The 16321-nt window shown below is 32.1% G+C and overlaps 1 protein-coding gene across 2 annotated transcripts in view; it reads left to right on the forward strand.

Moving 5' to 3' along the window:
• Window positions 1-15179, forward strand: part of LOC143222354 (E3 ubiquitin-protein ligase Nedd-4-like) — a 51958-nt gene extending 36779 nt beyond the window's left edge. Inside the window, exons 18-23 of one of the 2 annotated variants that reach the window (XR_013012197.1) lie at window positions 5115-5236; window positions 5698-5768; window positions 7599-7768; window positions 9128-9381; window positions 10917-11086; window positions 13370-15179. Coding sequence is in view for 1 of the 2 variants with exons in the window: in XM_076448787.1 (XP_076304902.1) it covers window positions 5115-5236; window positions 5698-5768; window positions 7599-7768; window positions 9128-9356; window positions 10917-11086; window positions 13370-13472 (865 nt within the window). In the remaining variant the exon portion in view is untranslated. The remainder of the gene's footprint in view (window positions 1-5114; window positions 5237-5697; window positions 5769-7598; window positions 7769-9127; window positions 9382-10916; window positions 11087-13369) is intronic. The other variant, XM_076448787.1, reaches the window with a different exon arrangement.
• Window positions 15180-16321: the final 1142 nt, after the last annotated feature.

Below are 16321 nucleotides of genomic sequence, written 5' to 3' on the forward strand. Positions count from 1 at the left end.
ATTTTATTATATTAATATAGGTATAAAGGCGTTCCTTTATATTGGTTTATTTTGGGTTTAAGTTGTTGTATAAGTAAGGCTTCTTTAATTTTGCGTTTGTTTATGTTTGTTTCTTTATTTAGTATTTGAGTGTTTTCTATGGTTATGTTGTGTTTATTTGACTTGAAGTGTTCGAAAACGTGTGAAGGTGACTTTTTATGTTCTTTGAATCTGGTTTCCATTTTTTTACTTGTTTCTCCAATATAGAAGTCGTGGCAGTTATCACATTGTATTTTATAAATAATGTTGGTGTGGTGTTTGTCAGTGTAGTTTTTACATGGTATAGACCTCAGTTTTGTGCCTGGTTTTTGAATGAATTTGGTATTAACTGGAATGTCATATTTTGTTACTAATTTTTGCCAAATGTTGGTTATTTGTCTGCTGATGTCAGGAATATATGGTATACAGCAGTATATGGTTTCGTGATTTTTTGATTCGTGAGATATATTTACTTTAGTTGGTTGATTTTGCTTTCTGTCTAGGTGTGTGCGTATAATGTTTTCTACGGTTTGTGGAGGAAACTTATTGATGTTGATGAAGTATTGTTTTATTTTGTCTAATTCATCGTTAATTTTATCTGGTGAGCATAGTTTTATGGCTGTGTTTATTTGGTTTCTTAGTATGTTGAGTTTTTGTTTTGTTTCATGTGCTGAGTCCCAAGATATGTATAGTCCAGTATGGGTGATTTTTTGGTGGCTTTCTGTTTTGAATTGTGTGTCAGTTCTTGTAATTTTGAGATTAAGAAATGATATTTGATTGCTTTCTTCCTGTTCACATGTGAAGTTAATGTTGGGATGTATAGAGTTAATGTGATTGAAAAAATTAAGGATGTGTTCTGTAGATTTAAATCCAGCAATCGTGTCATCTACATATATGTACCAGTATAGTGGTGGATGTAATGCTGTGTTAATTGCTTGTGTTTCAACTTGTGTCATAAAAATATTGGCTAGAACTGGTGATACTGGGTTGCCCATGCTTAGGCCATTTGTTTGTATATAGTTTTGGTTGTTGAACATGAAGTTTGTCTTTATCGTGGTGAATTCTATGAGGGTTGCTAATTGGTTGCTGGGAATGTCTATAGTTGGGTTAGGGTCTCGGATATAGAGTTCTAAGGCTATCTTGCAGGCTTCAGTGGTTGGAACTTCTGAAAAGAGGGATATAACATCTAAACTGGCCATTAAGGCTTTATGATTAAGTTGATTTAGATTAGACTTGAAATTAAAAGAGTCTTTGATGAATGAGCTGGCTGATGTTACATATTTGGAGAATGCCCATGCTATGTTATTTACCAAGATTGTAATTAAACGATTCATATGTGGACATTATTGGTCGTAATGGACAATCTGGTTTATGAGGTTTGGGGATGCCGTATATTTGCGGTGTGCGTGAGTCGGTTTTACGTAGGTAGGAATAAAGTGTTTGTGAAATTGTGTTGGCTTTTTCATTTGTAGTAGTAATTTGTTCAGTTCGTCTTGTGTCTTTGTTGGATTTGTGTGTATTGGTTTAAATTTGTTCGTGTCTGATAGGATGTTTTTCATTTTTTGGATGTATTCATTCATGTTCATTATGACTGTAGCGTTACCTTTATCTGCTTTTAGAATTTTTATATTTTTGTCTTGTTTTAGGTTTTTAATGGAATTAATGTCTCTTTTTGTAAGGTTGTATTTTAGTTTTCTGTTTTGTGAAATTATGTTGATGGTTTTGTGAGAAAATTCTTTGAAAAAATCGTTTAAGATGTTGTTTTTAGGTGTTTCTGGAAAATATAAATTTGTAATTTTACCTGGGAAGTTTGGCTGTTGGATGTCAATAAAATTATCTAAGTTGTCTTCTTTCTGTTGGTGGTTTTTGGTTGTTTCCTTGTTTTTCTTCTCTGTAGAAAGTATCACAAGTCTCTTGGCTAGGTCTTCTAAACATGTTTTGATTTCTATGGTTGGAATGTACCTTGGTGCTATTGCGAAGTTGAGTCCTTTGTTAAGTAGATGTATCTCGTCTGTGTTTAATTGACGGTTGGATCTGTTAATTATGAGGTTAGTCAACGGTTTGTCATGTTTATGTCTTTTCTGTTGTTTGCATCTTAGTTTTTCTAGTTTTTTGTTGTGCAGATCTTTTTGTCTCTGTCGTTCTTAGTATTGATTTGGTTTATGTTTCGTTGTATAAGTCCGTAAATCTCTGGTTTAATGCAGCATGCCATTTGATGGTCTAGGTTAATTTTTTATTTTTGTAAGTCATGTAGTTCTTTATATTTTGTGTTCAACATGGCTTTAAGTAGTTTTTTCTGTAAATTTTGGATAATGTTTGTGTATGTATTAAAATTTTTGAAAGTTTTACCTTTACAAAATTAGGGGTTAGTTGTTCTTTTCTACATTGTTGAATAAAATAAATGTCATTTCTTCTATTAATAATTCGTTGGTTTAAATTTCTTAGTTTCTTAACGATCATGTGAGCGTGTACTGTTAATAGTGGTGTACGGTATGCTAGTTCAGACATAATGGTAACAGGTAACAGGTAAGTACAAATACACTGAGAAAAACTGAGAAAAAAATAAGGAAACAAACATAAACAAATGCAAAATTAGAGAAGCCTTACTTATACAACAACTTAAACCCAAAATAAACCAATATAAAGGAACGCCTTTATACCTATATTAATATAATAAAATAAATAAAATTATGTATTCAAACATCTAATACCGCCCTCTACATTCCGACACTCAGTCACACAACCCCTTCCAAACATGTGGTCAGCTTCCGGTCAGTTACTTCTTTCTTTGTGAACCTGACGATGACCAAAGAAGGTCGAAACGTTGTTTGCTCTTCTATGTAAAATATTTTCTCAACCCAAACAAGCAGTTTTTGCATATAAATTTCTCAACAAGTGGGTTTCTCGACATCACTGAATTGACACATAGTTATTCATAAAAGGAAGAAGATCAGATGTTGGAGATTTTATTCAGATAAGATGTAATGTTTACACTCCAAGACTTGTTACTGTTTTACAATACTTACAAAGCTATTTTTCAGGTAATCTCTAGTGTACTGTATTAGTTTTCTCACTTAAAAACCAAACAAAAACATTTGCTTGTAACCACTCATCAATATTTCCTGATTTGTTTCATTCTCAAAGGAAAACATTTTAATAAAATAGAATTAAACTTAGTATGAACTTTCAAAACACTGATTTAGAATGTTTATTTTATTAGTTAACCTATTACTAAAACAATAGTATGAGATTACTGTCAAGCAATGACCTTGTGATCTCACCTTTCAATATGGCAACACAGTTGTATTTGTCAGCTGTAGTGTCATATTTTATCAACATTATTTGATGTTTATTAATTAAAGTACATTAACTATAGTTTGTTTTTAATAATTAAGAATTTGTGTGTTTTTGAACACATTGGAGTAAACAGTACAATTGTTTAAAACAAATCTGTGTTGTTTGAATAGTCTATTATTTCAGACCATGCTCTTACAATACCTGCTAAATATCATAGTTATCTCTTGTTTAAGAATATTTTTGTAGCTTCCAAACTGATGTGATGTAACTTGCTCTTATTGTCAAGAAAGAAATGAACATTGTTGTAACTGTTTAAAAAACGTTCTTAGTGTTTATGAAACCGTCTTTTTCCTGGCATCATTTCTTTCTACGTTTTCCAATTTGCTCTTTTCAAAATCGTAACTAATTTACATATTACACTATCGGATCTTTAACTGGAATAAAAAGCTTTATGGCTCAGCATTACTATTTTCTGACAATTATTGGTTTTAGATTTATACGTCTTTTAAAAGATAAAGTATGAAATTTCATTACTTGTATTTGTGGTGTGGATTCAACCAGTAATTTTATGGTTGAACACAAAGAAACCATAATAAAAGAAAATAAGTACATTAACTGAAAATTCTAAAATTTGACTGGATATAGTAACAAAAGATTTATAGTTGGCAAAATACTTAAACAAAAATTTAAAAGAATAACATTTCACATAAGCACAACAGGGATGTAGGTTCGTACATTTGTGAAATTTCATTTATAAAATATACTAGAAAATCGTATCCTACTAATCTATAAATTCAATGTTTCTGAATCCAAAGTTGTTGAAACAAAATTGGTTTATAATTTTAAAATTAACTTTTGCAAGTTAATTTGTAAGTTTGTATTTAAAGTGGCCTTGACATTTCATCAGTTAGGAAAGTATAAGCTAGTAGAGTTGTTTGTAAAACAAAGTTTTGACATTTAATATTTTGGAATGTAACTTTTCCTAAATACAGGGTGTTCGGAAAGTCACTGTGCAGTTTTGTATGTTAATAAATGTACAAGTGCAGAGTGACTTTCCAAACACCTTGTATTTATCACTGAAGGTAAAATTGCTGCTAGGTGAAGTGATTCTGAATCAGCTTTCAACGTATTTACTGATATGTTCAGGGATTGTGCACAAATTACAATATGTTTGATGTTAATAATTAATAATTTAATGTTAAATTGTTAAATACTTGTTTTGTTTATTCAGAATTGTGGGAAATTTGAACAGTATTTTTAATTTAATGCTTGTCAAATGGCAAATGAAAAGAACTATCTCTCATGTATTTTATGATTATATAAACCCCTGTATTTTAACTCTAATGTTTATTGAGAAATGCAAAATTGTTGCAAGCCTTATGCAGGTTAACTTAAACCAATCAAAACTAGACAAGACTTGAAGTGGAATTTTTGGGTTTTCTTTACGCTCAGAATTAATTTGTTAAAGAGACATCAGCTAGATTATACAATAAGAGGATTGAAACTATTATTTCGTTGTCCCTGGCAGATCAATGATAAATTTCCAGACTTGCAATGCTAAAACTTTGGGTTTCATTTGCTTGGTGGACCAAAGCTACATTGTGTCACTTTACATTTAATAAACATTTAACAAACAAATTTTATTATGTATATTTTCTTAATTTCTAATGTCCCTTTTTTTTGTGAGTTGTTGTTTAACCTCTAACTCTCCTTTATTAAATGTTAAAACAATTAAATGCACTAAACATATTAACATCGAATGTGTGTCTAGATATACATCTGTTTAATTTATCTTTTAGGGATAACTACACGCTTCAGATCAATCCTTTTTCTGGCTTATGTAATGAAGACCACCTGTTGTACTTCAAGTTCATCGGAAGGATAGCTGGAATGGCTGTTTATCATGGAAAACTTTTAGATGGTACATTTGTGTTTAACGTTCTGAAACGTTTAGATGGTACATTTGTGTTTAACGTTCTGAAACCTTTAGATGGTACATTTGTGTTTAACGTTCTTAGTTTGAATATTGTTGGACACATCGTGAGATTTTCTAGATTGATTTGTTCTTAAGCATACTTCCATTTCAATGAATAAACTCAATGTTAGTTTGTGAAATGTTTGTGCTAAGCAGTAGGCCTAACATAATCTTTATTTCACGAATTTACGATTTATGTGTGATGTGCAAAATTATTTTGTGAATTCGGTTTGAAATCAAGTGATGGCCGACGAGCATTCATTAACAGTATCACTTCTCATCAGTGTACGATGTGTGCGATTGAGAGGCACACTCTAGAGAAAGAAAAGAAAGACATTGTGCTAATAATATATTTGAATGTTTTATTAATTAAATTATTGTAAAACTTCCTTACATTTCTCCTTTAGCATTCTTCATACGTCCGTTTTACAAGATGATGCTTGGGAAAGAAATTAAATTAAAAGATATGGAGTCAGTGGTAAGTAAATATCTGAAGATGTTTTTTACATTTTGTTTACTTTGAGAGGAGTTGTGGAAGAACTTCTAGTCTTCTACCACTACTTAGATGATTTTGCGTGAAGAAAAAAATTAGAGTTTAGGTGTGTTATATTAAAAAGATTTTGATTCTCATCATGTTGTTACAGCTCATGTCACAAGGCATTTGTGTCCAAAGCCTGCTATGCCTCCATGCATGCATTTCATAATCCATCTAGCATATAAGTATAGCAGTTTGCTATCACCTGTTTCAACAGCCCAGTTGTGTAGAAATCCTTAGATGTTGTGCTGTTAACTTGATCACTATGCTTAGTATGGAATAGCATAAGTATCTATTCATTCTTAAGCTGCTTTTGATGTTTTCAATGGTTGAATAAACTCAACGAACTGATTTTTAGGTGAAGATCTTTCTTTGTTATGTTGTATGGGGCACACTGGCAGTTTTTTTTCTCCATTGATCTTTTGTTCGTGGATTCTCCCTGTTATAAAATGTTGCACTTTTGGCTACTAAATACCACTTGTTATAGCTTTCCTTCTGGGTGGTCTTGGTACCCCAAGTTGATCCATATTTTTCATATTTTTGCAATACTGTTAAGTAGAAGAGTTATTTCTGGTTTGTAAATTCTGAATCCCCCATATGAACATGTCTTTATTTTCTCAATTTATTAATATTTCATATTGAAAAGGGTTATTGCATACCTTTCCCAAAAGCAGTAAGTTTATGGCGATATCATGCTACCTACAAAATGCCAAGTAGTTCATGATTTAATTTGTGATATATTCTTCTTACCTATGACTTTATATCAGCCGTGGTTCTCGCGTAACTTTCTGATTTATGTGTTCAAAGTCATTGTAATATAACAACCCCCTCTGTTGTCAGTCGTTTTCTTCATTAATGTATATGTTATATAACAACTAAAACCAAAATTGTACCAATGTAAAGGAACACATTTATACCTATACTAATTAATAACCTAACATCTGCAACACCCCCTACAATCCTGTACCCGTTTATACTCTCGTCCCTAAGACACGTTTGCGACCAGTCAGTTGCAAACCCTCTCTTTGTTAACCTGAAGATGACCTAATAAGGTCGAAGTGTTGTTCTCTACTTTATTTTAATAAAAGTTTTTATACCCATACCAGCCATTTTGAGATGCATTTTTACTTCAAGCAGGTTTCTCGTCATCACAAGGTATAATTTATTTGGGTAAGAAGTCATCATAAGTGCTGTAGTCGATTTAAGCAGAGAATAATACTGAAAGCAGTTACATCTACTTCAATACAAAAACTGCACCCAAATTTCCAAATTAACTATTTGTGGAATCCTAGCTACATGCACATTGTTTACAGTAGGTGAGTGCAGCACCCACCAAAGGTTGGAAAATTTGTGTCTCTGCCCACACAACTGCATTCTCTAGATCTTATGTGTCAAATAGTCTCAAACACATGTACGTAACATGTAGAAACTGATCTAAGTTGTCAGTTTATGTGGCTAAATGTTTACTGGTTCTAAAGTCAAGATATCACACAGTTACATGAAAAGTGCAATTTAGGTTATATTTGAAACATTTCCTTTGAAATAAAGTAATTAGGCTTAGATAGCATAAAATTCAAGTTATACATTATAATGTTAATTTCCTTGACATATACTAATAGTAAAACAATTTAGTTAAATTCTGAATGTAACATACAGAGAAAGGAATTTAAAAATGAAACAAAAGGTTATGGGGTTAATTTGTTGTTCGTGAGAAACGTAACCTGATTTGTGGACCACACGGTAAGCTTTGTGTAACAGTTTTCATTTCTGTAGGATACTGAATATTACAACTCATTACTGTGGATTCTAGAAAATGACCCAGCTGAGCTGGAGTTGACTTTCTCTGTAGATGAAGAACTCTTTGGTAAAATGCAGCAACGGGAACTGAAACCTGGTGGTGCCAACATCCATGTAACTAAAGAAAATAGGCTTGAATATATAAAGTGAGTGTAATTCTTGACTTATCAAGCATATGGGCCCAGCATGGCCAGGTGGTTAAAGTACTCGACTCGTAATCTGAGGGTTGCGGGTTCGAATCCCCGTCACACCAAACATACTTGCCCTTTTAGCCATGGGGGCATTATATATTTGAGGGTCAGTCCCACTATTCATTGGTAAAAGAGTATCCCTAGAGTTGGTGATGGGTGGTGATGACTAGCTGCCTTCCCTTCGTGTAGCTTTGCACAAAATTCAAAACAAAACAAACAGATATCAAGCATATTTCTTAAGGTAAACGATCATATGAAATGATTACTTCCGTTATGTCTAACATTTGTTTTACTCAACGTCAGAACGTCATTAGATGAAGACTGTTATCCATGATGAATCCAACATTTTTAATTTTGTGAAACTATGTGACAATTGATAAAGCTATATTAAACAACTAGCGTGAACAAAGCCAACTTAAGAATTGACTGTAGTTCATTGTCTTAGTAATTTCATACTTTTCTGTTTATCTGTGACTGGATAGAATACTTTCAGGATTATAAGAGTGTTGAACATTTAATTCGATGACATTAAGTTCAATCACAGAGACTGTTTTATAGAGTTTGTAATTTCTAACAATAACTAATATGACTTAATAAAACAACTCATTTATGAAGTCATTAAAGATTAATGTGGCTAAAGTTTATGTAGTTTTCATATCTTTCAGAAAACAGGGTAAAGGAAATATGCAAGAAATAATAATTCTGTGTATTTGTTGACAAACCAAAATACATTACACTACCAAGCCAGATTACCAATTTAAAAAATACTACAAAAAACAACATGATGGAACTTTGTAGAATGGATGGCAACTGTCCGTTGTGGGGACACAAGTATAGAGAATGACATTTTAAAGGCGGAAGAAGATGGAAGACTTTTGAAACGCCGTCCTCTACACTTGTGTCTCCACAACAGGCAGTTGCCATCCATTCTACAAAGTTCCATCATGAATTCTCTGTCTAAACAACCTATCAAAGGATAAAAAACAGTAAGTATTAATATATGTTGTTTATCGATAAACAAACAAAAAACAACAGACATTTTGTGATGTTACTAGCAGTGTAAAATTGAAATTACATTGCATTCAGTGTTTTAAAACATGAAAGTATTTCTTTCAAAAATGAACATGAGAAATGGCTTCTGAAGAAACATTTTAAGTTGTACTGAATTTCTGATAGTTTATATCTTATGATATTTTTTCTCACAAAAGGTAAAACATTTTACCATTTGTTTATTTCTCTATTTATAAGTTACCTTTTAGCTATCTGAAGTATAATAAAAGCACTATTAACATTTGATCATAATGATATATTTAGTCTAGTCATCCGTTGGAGGTTTGTATCCCGAATCCAGCCTCAGATGAATGCCTTTCTTGAAGGTTTTAACGATATTATTCCACTCTCGCTTATCAAATTATTTGTCGAACATGAACTGGAGCTACTTATGTGCGGGATTGGAAAAATTGACGTTAAGGACTGGAAGAACAACACTGTTTACAAGGGAGGTTATCAGCCTAATCACATTGTGATTCAGTGGTTCTGGCGGGTATGTGTGTTACTGATTGTTGAAGGTAAAGAAATAACTAAATATACAGTAACGGAACAGTAACAAATTTACGTGTTTAGTGGTGTTCTCTTATTATTGACTTAGTTTATTTTAGAACCTTTGTACAGAGGTCTTAAGGTGAAATTTATATACTTTATATCTAGGTTCTTCAAACTTTGAAACTATAATTATGTTTGTATGCACAATACAGTATTTATTGATAAAAAAATCTTACATAGTGAGATTTCACCATCATCATAAATATTGCTGTTTTTAAGGAACGTCATGAGTAAATATCTTAAATCTGTGTTTTAATTTTACTTCATTATAGTTTGTGTATTCTACTGTTCACATTCCAGTTACATGACTTAAGAGACTGATCAGCCATTACAGTGAGATAATTTATTATCATAACACTGTTAAGGTTATTCCCATCTAAATAATACTGATAATTACAATTGATAACCCACATGCAGTATCTTACGTTTATTACAATTAAAACCTCTCGGTTAGGTATTTGCAGAACTCTTTAAATGATCTAAATCCTATTATAAATCAATAACATCCTCTTCACAGCTAACAGTGTCCAAGATCTTCATATCATCAGCACACTTAATAAATTATTTACCATTTCTTCATCTGTCATTGATGTAAGTAAAAACAGCAAAGTTCCTAAGACTGAGCTTTGAGGTCTGCCACGTGTGTCATTAATACAGTTTGACTGAACTCCATTCATAATAACGCTCTGTACTTTTTCATCAAGCCACTCTTCTATTCAATTAGTTAACTTGTCCCCCACATCTGAAGAGATGAGTTTCTCATGATACTTTGTCATATGCTTTCTGAATATCCAGATATACCAAATCTACACCTTCATCTACATATGAAACAGATTGTTACGTATGTTGTAACTTGTTTGTTAAACAGGTTGTCACGTATGTTGTAACTTGTTTGTTAAACAGATTGTTACGTATGTTGTAGTTTGTTTGTTAAACAGATTGTCACCTATGTTGTAACTTGTTTGTTAAACAGATTGTTACGTATGTTGTAGTTTGTTTGTTAAACAGATTGTCACCTATGTTGTAGTTTGTTTGTTAAACAGATTGTCACCTATGTTGTAGTTTGTTTGTTAAACAGATTGTCACCTATGTTGTAGTTTGTTTGTTAAACAGATTGTCACCTATGTTGTAACTTGTTTGTTAAACAGATTGTCACCTATGTTGTAACTTGTTTGTTAAACAGATTGTTACGTATGTTGTAGTTTGTTTGTTAAACAGATTGTCACCTATGTTGTAACTTGTTTGTTAAACAGGTTGTCACCTATGTTGTAGTTTGTGTGTACCCATCTTTTCAGATGTTTTTATTTAACACACACTTTAAACTTTTCGTTGGATAAGAACCATGAAGAGTAGAAAATATTAAAAACAAAATCATATTGTTATACAGTATCCATACAGTCAGAATGTTTTACTGTATCTAATGTTTTCATATGCCTGTGTTTTGTTACAACTCTCTCCTAATTTATATAACTTTATAATGATTTCATTTTTTTCTCCTTAGCTTGTTTTATCTTTTAACAATGAGATGAGAACAAGACTGCTTCAGTTTGTGACGGGAACATCTCGAGTCCCTATGAATGGCTTCAAAGAATTGTATGGAAGTAATGGCCCCCAACTCTTTACTATTGAGAAGTGGGGAAATGTTGAAAATTTGCCTCGATCACATACCTGGTTAGTTGTTTCTACTTATTGTGTATCACACACACGGTTAGTCGTTTCTACTTATTGCGTGTATCACACACCTGGTTAGTCGTTTCTACTTATTATGTGATCACACACACGGTTAGTCGCATTTCTACTTATTAGTCGCTTCACACTTCACACACCTGGTTAGTCGTTTCTACTTATTGCGTATCACACATCTGGTTAGTCGTTTCTACTTATTGGTTAGTCGTTATCACACACCTGGTTAGTCGTTTACTTATTGCGTATCACACACCTGGTTAGTCGTTTCTACTTATTGCGTATCACACACCTGGTTAGTCGTTTCTACTTATTGCGTATCACACACCTGGTTAGTCGTTTCTACTTATTGCGTATCACACACCTGGTTAGTCGTTTCTACTTATTGTGTATCACACACACGGTTAGTCGTTTCTACTTATTGTGTACCACACACACGGTTAGTCGTTTCTACTTATTGTGTACCACACACACTTATTGGTTAGTCGTTTACTTACTTAGTCGTTTCTACTTATTGTGGTTAGTCGTTTCTACTTATTGCGTACCACACACACGGTTAGTCGTTTCTACTTATTGCGTACCACACACACGGTTAGTCGTTTCTACTTATTGTGTACCACACACACGGTTAGTCGTTTCCACTAATTGTGTACTTGGAAAAAAATATAAATTTTTTTTTTTAATCATTAATTTCTGTATTTAGTCCTTTAGGGCAGTGGTTCCAAACCTGTTTTATGCCCTGCATCCCTCACAGTAATTATTTATTTAAGAATAAAGGTGAAGGTGGCCAAAACAAATGTTATCTCATACCCCTGGTTGGGAACCACTGCTTTAGGGATTTTCAAAAGTTGGAAGAGCTTATAATAAGTGTTTCAAATACAACATATTCATTGTAACAGCAGAGATGCCAAACATTAGGATTTGAGCGTAATCATTACGATTTTGGTGTATACATTACGACTATACACTCATACAAACAAATATTACTTGTTGCAACTCCCAAATTATTATATATTATATAGGTCTATACAATAAAGTGATAAATTGTTTCCCCAGGGCTTGAAAGGGGTGAAAAGAAAATTTCTAGTGAGATACAAATAAATTTTGATAATAAATAAAAGACATATTCCAAATGGCTACTTGTGATAATCATGTTTGTGCTTGAAATAATAAAAAAATGTTTGTATCTCCGACGTCTACCAATAGTTTGAGTGCGGTGCTTCTCCATACTGGGCACGTGGGGGAATCCATAGTTACATCATCAGTGCTTGTCAGCCAATCAGCACTCGCATAAATGGGTATTTCTCGTTTTATAAGCAGCATAGAAACACCAATGCGATCGTTCACAAAATGGGAAAAAAAGAGGCTTCGTTCACCAGATTGTCTTGTTTCTGGCAAATCTAAAAGGACTAAAACTGTGAATCAAAAATTTAGGAAAGAGTATAGTGCAAAATATCCGGTCACTGCATCAAAAGTCAGTGACAGTCATGCGTTTTGTACAGTTTGTCACATCAATTTTTTTCTGTGGCGCATGGTGGGATGAACGATTGTTCCAGACATACAAAATCAGCATCTCGCCAACAAAAAGCTGATGCAAAGACAAAAACAATGCAGATAACGACATTTATGAGTAAGAATTCAGAATATGAAAAATAATTTCAAAATAATTTTTTTAAATTTATTTATTAAATACACAAAACACAGTCATAAATGAGCAATCTATAGCAGTAATAATTAATAATTGTTATAATAATAAACAGCTTAGAGACATTGGTCAGGCCTAGTAGCCACAAATGATAAAGGGCTCTGTCTTGCAATCATTACTCTCAGTCATTTGAAATAGTTGGCATCTCTGTAACTGTTGCCTGTATGACCAAGTATAAAAATGTAATGTTTAAAAATATTATGATTTTAATACTAATGTCTTGTGAAATCTGTAATTAATAGAGAAATATTGATTTTCTGTACATAGTTTCACTAAACAAATGCTGTGTTAATGGAAGCCTCAGTGTTATTAATATGGATATTAATATTACATGTTAGCTATATGTTTGTTCTTCTGTTGAACATTTGTAGATCTATTTAAATATGTTTAACTGCTAAAGTAGTGGTGTTTGAACACAAGAGTTAAACACTAAATCAGAAAGTGATAAAAATGCTTTATTTATTTGAGTTTTATTTTGTTCTACAGTTTATTTAGATTTGTCTTGTTATATTACATTGAGCTTTCACTGTGTCTACACGATAATACAGTTTCCTTTTAACGATTAGTTTCAACAGGCTGGACCTTCCTCCGTACGAGAGCTACCAAGATCTTCGGGATAAGTTGATCCAGGCAATAGAAGGATCAGACACATTTGGGGGTGTAGATTAGACTGTTGGACCTAGTGCCAGAATGTGGCTGAAATTAACGTCGAAGTTTGGTGTATAATTTGTTCTCGGAAATAATATATTCTTTTTACTTAAAAATTGTTGACCAGTTCTCCTTGGGCTGGTATTTCGTCAGTTTGTATATTACAAAAAGAAGTGTGTGTGAAATTTTGTCGGTTTTAAGCAGTATTTTTAATGACTCTCGAAGGTTAATTCTAGTACATGATATTTGCTGCCTTGTGAATTACATCAGGAATTGTTTGCAAAGTTATAATTCACTTGTAAAACAAATTGTAAAGGTTTATGGTTTGATTTTTTGTCTAACCAATAGACTGTGGTACATGGATCCATTTTATTATTATCATAAATATTTACTTCAAGTTTATTCTGGAGAAGATCTTATATAACCTACATCAAGTTGATATCGCTGTTTGTAAATAGTCTTTGTAAATCATAAAATTGAATTTGACTAAATGGATTGTATTCATATATTTTGCTAAAATTCTGGTAACTCATAACAATCCAGTTTTTCTAGTGTGTAGTAATATGTCACATGTCATTGCAGCTTTAGATGTTTAGCTTTTAATACTGTAGTTAATATGCAACATTACGGAGTAATTGATTTTGTGCTGAACAGTAAGACAAATCTAAATCTTAACATGCATTTCCATCTACAAATCTGGATAGAATTACATATTTCTCACATCTATTTAGTGGATGTTGCTGTGACAACAGGATGTGAAGGACCATTGTTTATAACCCCAACCTTCTCTACTATTATTAATATTTTTCACTAACACAGATGACTACTGGTTATATTGAGTCATTGTGTTTTTTAAGAATCTGCTAGTCAGTAAGATATAGAGAAACTTTTTTTCTCATATCAAGGCAGTATTTTGATAAGGTTTGATATTTTTTCAAACTCTGGTAACATAAATAGCTAGGCTGAAACCGTACCATACAAGCTACGAATTACAATATTCATCTGAGACCGTTGAGTATCCCTCATTAGATACTACAAGCAAGTACTAAATTACTAGTTCTAGATTATACCTGCTAACAAGATTAAAACTACTGTTGTATATTTTGCATAAATAAGTACTCCGAAATTAAAGGTAACATGTTCCAATGCTAGTAGTTTCTTAGTTATTAGTATGTCTGTACATTTTGTGTCTAAAAGCTGAATATTCAGCTCTGCTTTGTTCTTTGTACATTTGTGGATTTATTGGTGATTTTTACTTTCCTAATGTAAGAAGTTTGTGTGTTTTGTGGCACAGCATGGATTGACTCTTGTATGGATGTCAGAGTAACAGTTATTTTACTTGGATTGCCTTGTGTAGAAAGTTTCCTTAATGTAATGTTTAATCAAGGAAAATATTGACCTCTGTTCTGGTCAGGGGTTGTTTGCTCATTTCCACCTTAAACATTTTAAGATAGAATTGTTATTTTCTGCTCTGAAACTGTAAGTTATCTTTGCCGTGTGCCATCAATCTACGTATGTGATGGTCTGTTCTTTACGTTGTAGTGTTAGTTTATGGTTTGGGCAAACATTTAATTTGTACAGAAGGTTGTCATTTTATAAATATGTAGATGATTCCTCCATAATAGTACAAGGAATAAAAAACAAACCAGTTCTTTTATTGTCAAGTAACATACAACAGTGTGTATCTTTCTGATAATAAACAGTCTTCTGAGAGACTTATTTTTTAAATAGAGGAGTGGATTTTATAATTATTGTTTAAACTTGAGGGCTTGTCAAGGCTATTTAGCAGTGAGTTATAATTATCCCAAGAAACTGTGTGCTAAGATTTAAAGAATAACTTATGATTTGTATTTCTGTAAGATGGAAAAGCAAACATATTTTGAATTTTCTGTTGGCAGTTGTTTGAGTTGTGTATGTAATCTTGACCGAAGTGAGATTGGAATGTGGTGTGTGGACTTTTAGTATCATTACGCAGCTATATTATTATACAGAATTTAACATAAAACGTTTATTTTTAAGGTATTTATCAAGACCAGTCATTTAAGATATTCATGGCTGATGTTCCAAGATTATTATACTTGAGTTTTGAAAGGATAGACAGAATTAAATAACAAATGGTAGACAATTAATGAGAAGAAATGTGTACCACTGTTGATACGAATCTAAAGTAGCCAGATAAACTGTTTCTTTATCACATAATTTATACAACATAGTTCTGGCAAATGGTCAAACACATCTTTACAATCCAGGTTTTGGTAAACTGTACGAAGTTTTTACTTTTTTCTATCATGGTCAAAATTTCATCTGTTACATATCAAAACACCATTCAGGAGAGTCAAAGGCTATTAAAATAAAACATTTCAAGTCTGCTGTTGAAGGTTATTTTATTGTTTGGCTTGTTAAAGATTTACAAAATTTATGTTAATACATCAGAAATGTTAGTTTGGAAATCTACAAGAATTATGAATAACTTCATCGGCTATTTCATGTTTTATATCTGTTTTGTTTGTTTTTCTCAGCGACGTGTTTACATATTTATAGTAGATTATACAAAGAATTCTTCTGACACGTTAAATATGCATCGTTTACATTAAAACTTATGTTTGTGTTTGGCAAGACAATAGTTATTGGAAATTATCTCTTCTAATGTCAGTCTAGTGTTATATCTATTCTAGAAGTAAACTCATCTTTACTGTTTGTAAATATTTTGTTTTATAAAACAAAGAGCCATAAAGTGTATCATTAAATATTCATGTTTATACTTGATTGTAGTTATAACTTTTATGGTATGTTAATTAAGGTATAAATAATTTATTTACAGCTATTTAGAATTACACGTGATTATATTAGAAGACTAGTGACCTTATCAA

Source organism: Tachypleus tridentatus, chromosome 8 (assembly GCF_004210375.1).
Source record: "Tachypleus tridentatus isolate NWPU-2018 chromosome 8, ASM421037v1, whole genome shotgun sequence".
NCBI classification, from domain to species: domain Eukaryota; kingdom Metazoa; phylum Arthropoda; class Merostomata; order Xiphosura; family Limulidae; genus Tachypleus; species Tachypleus tridentatus.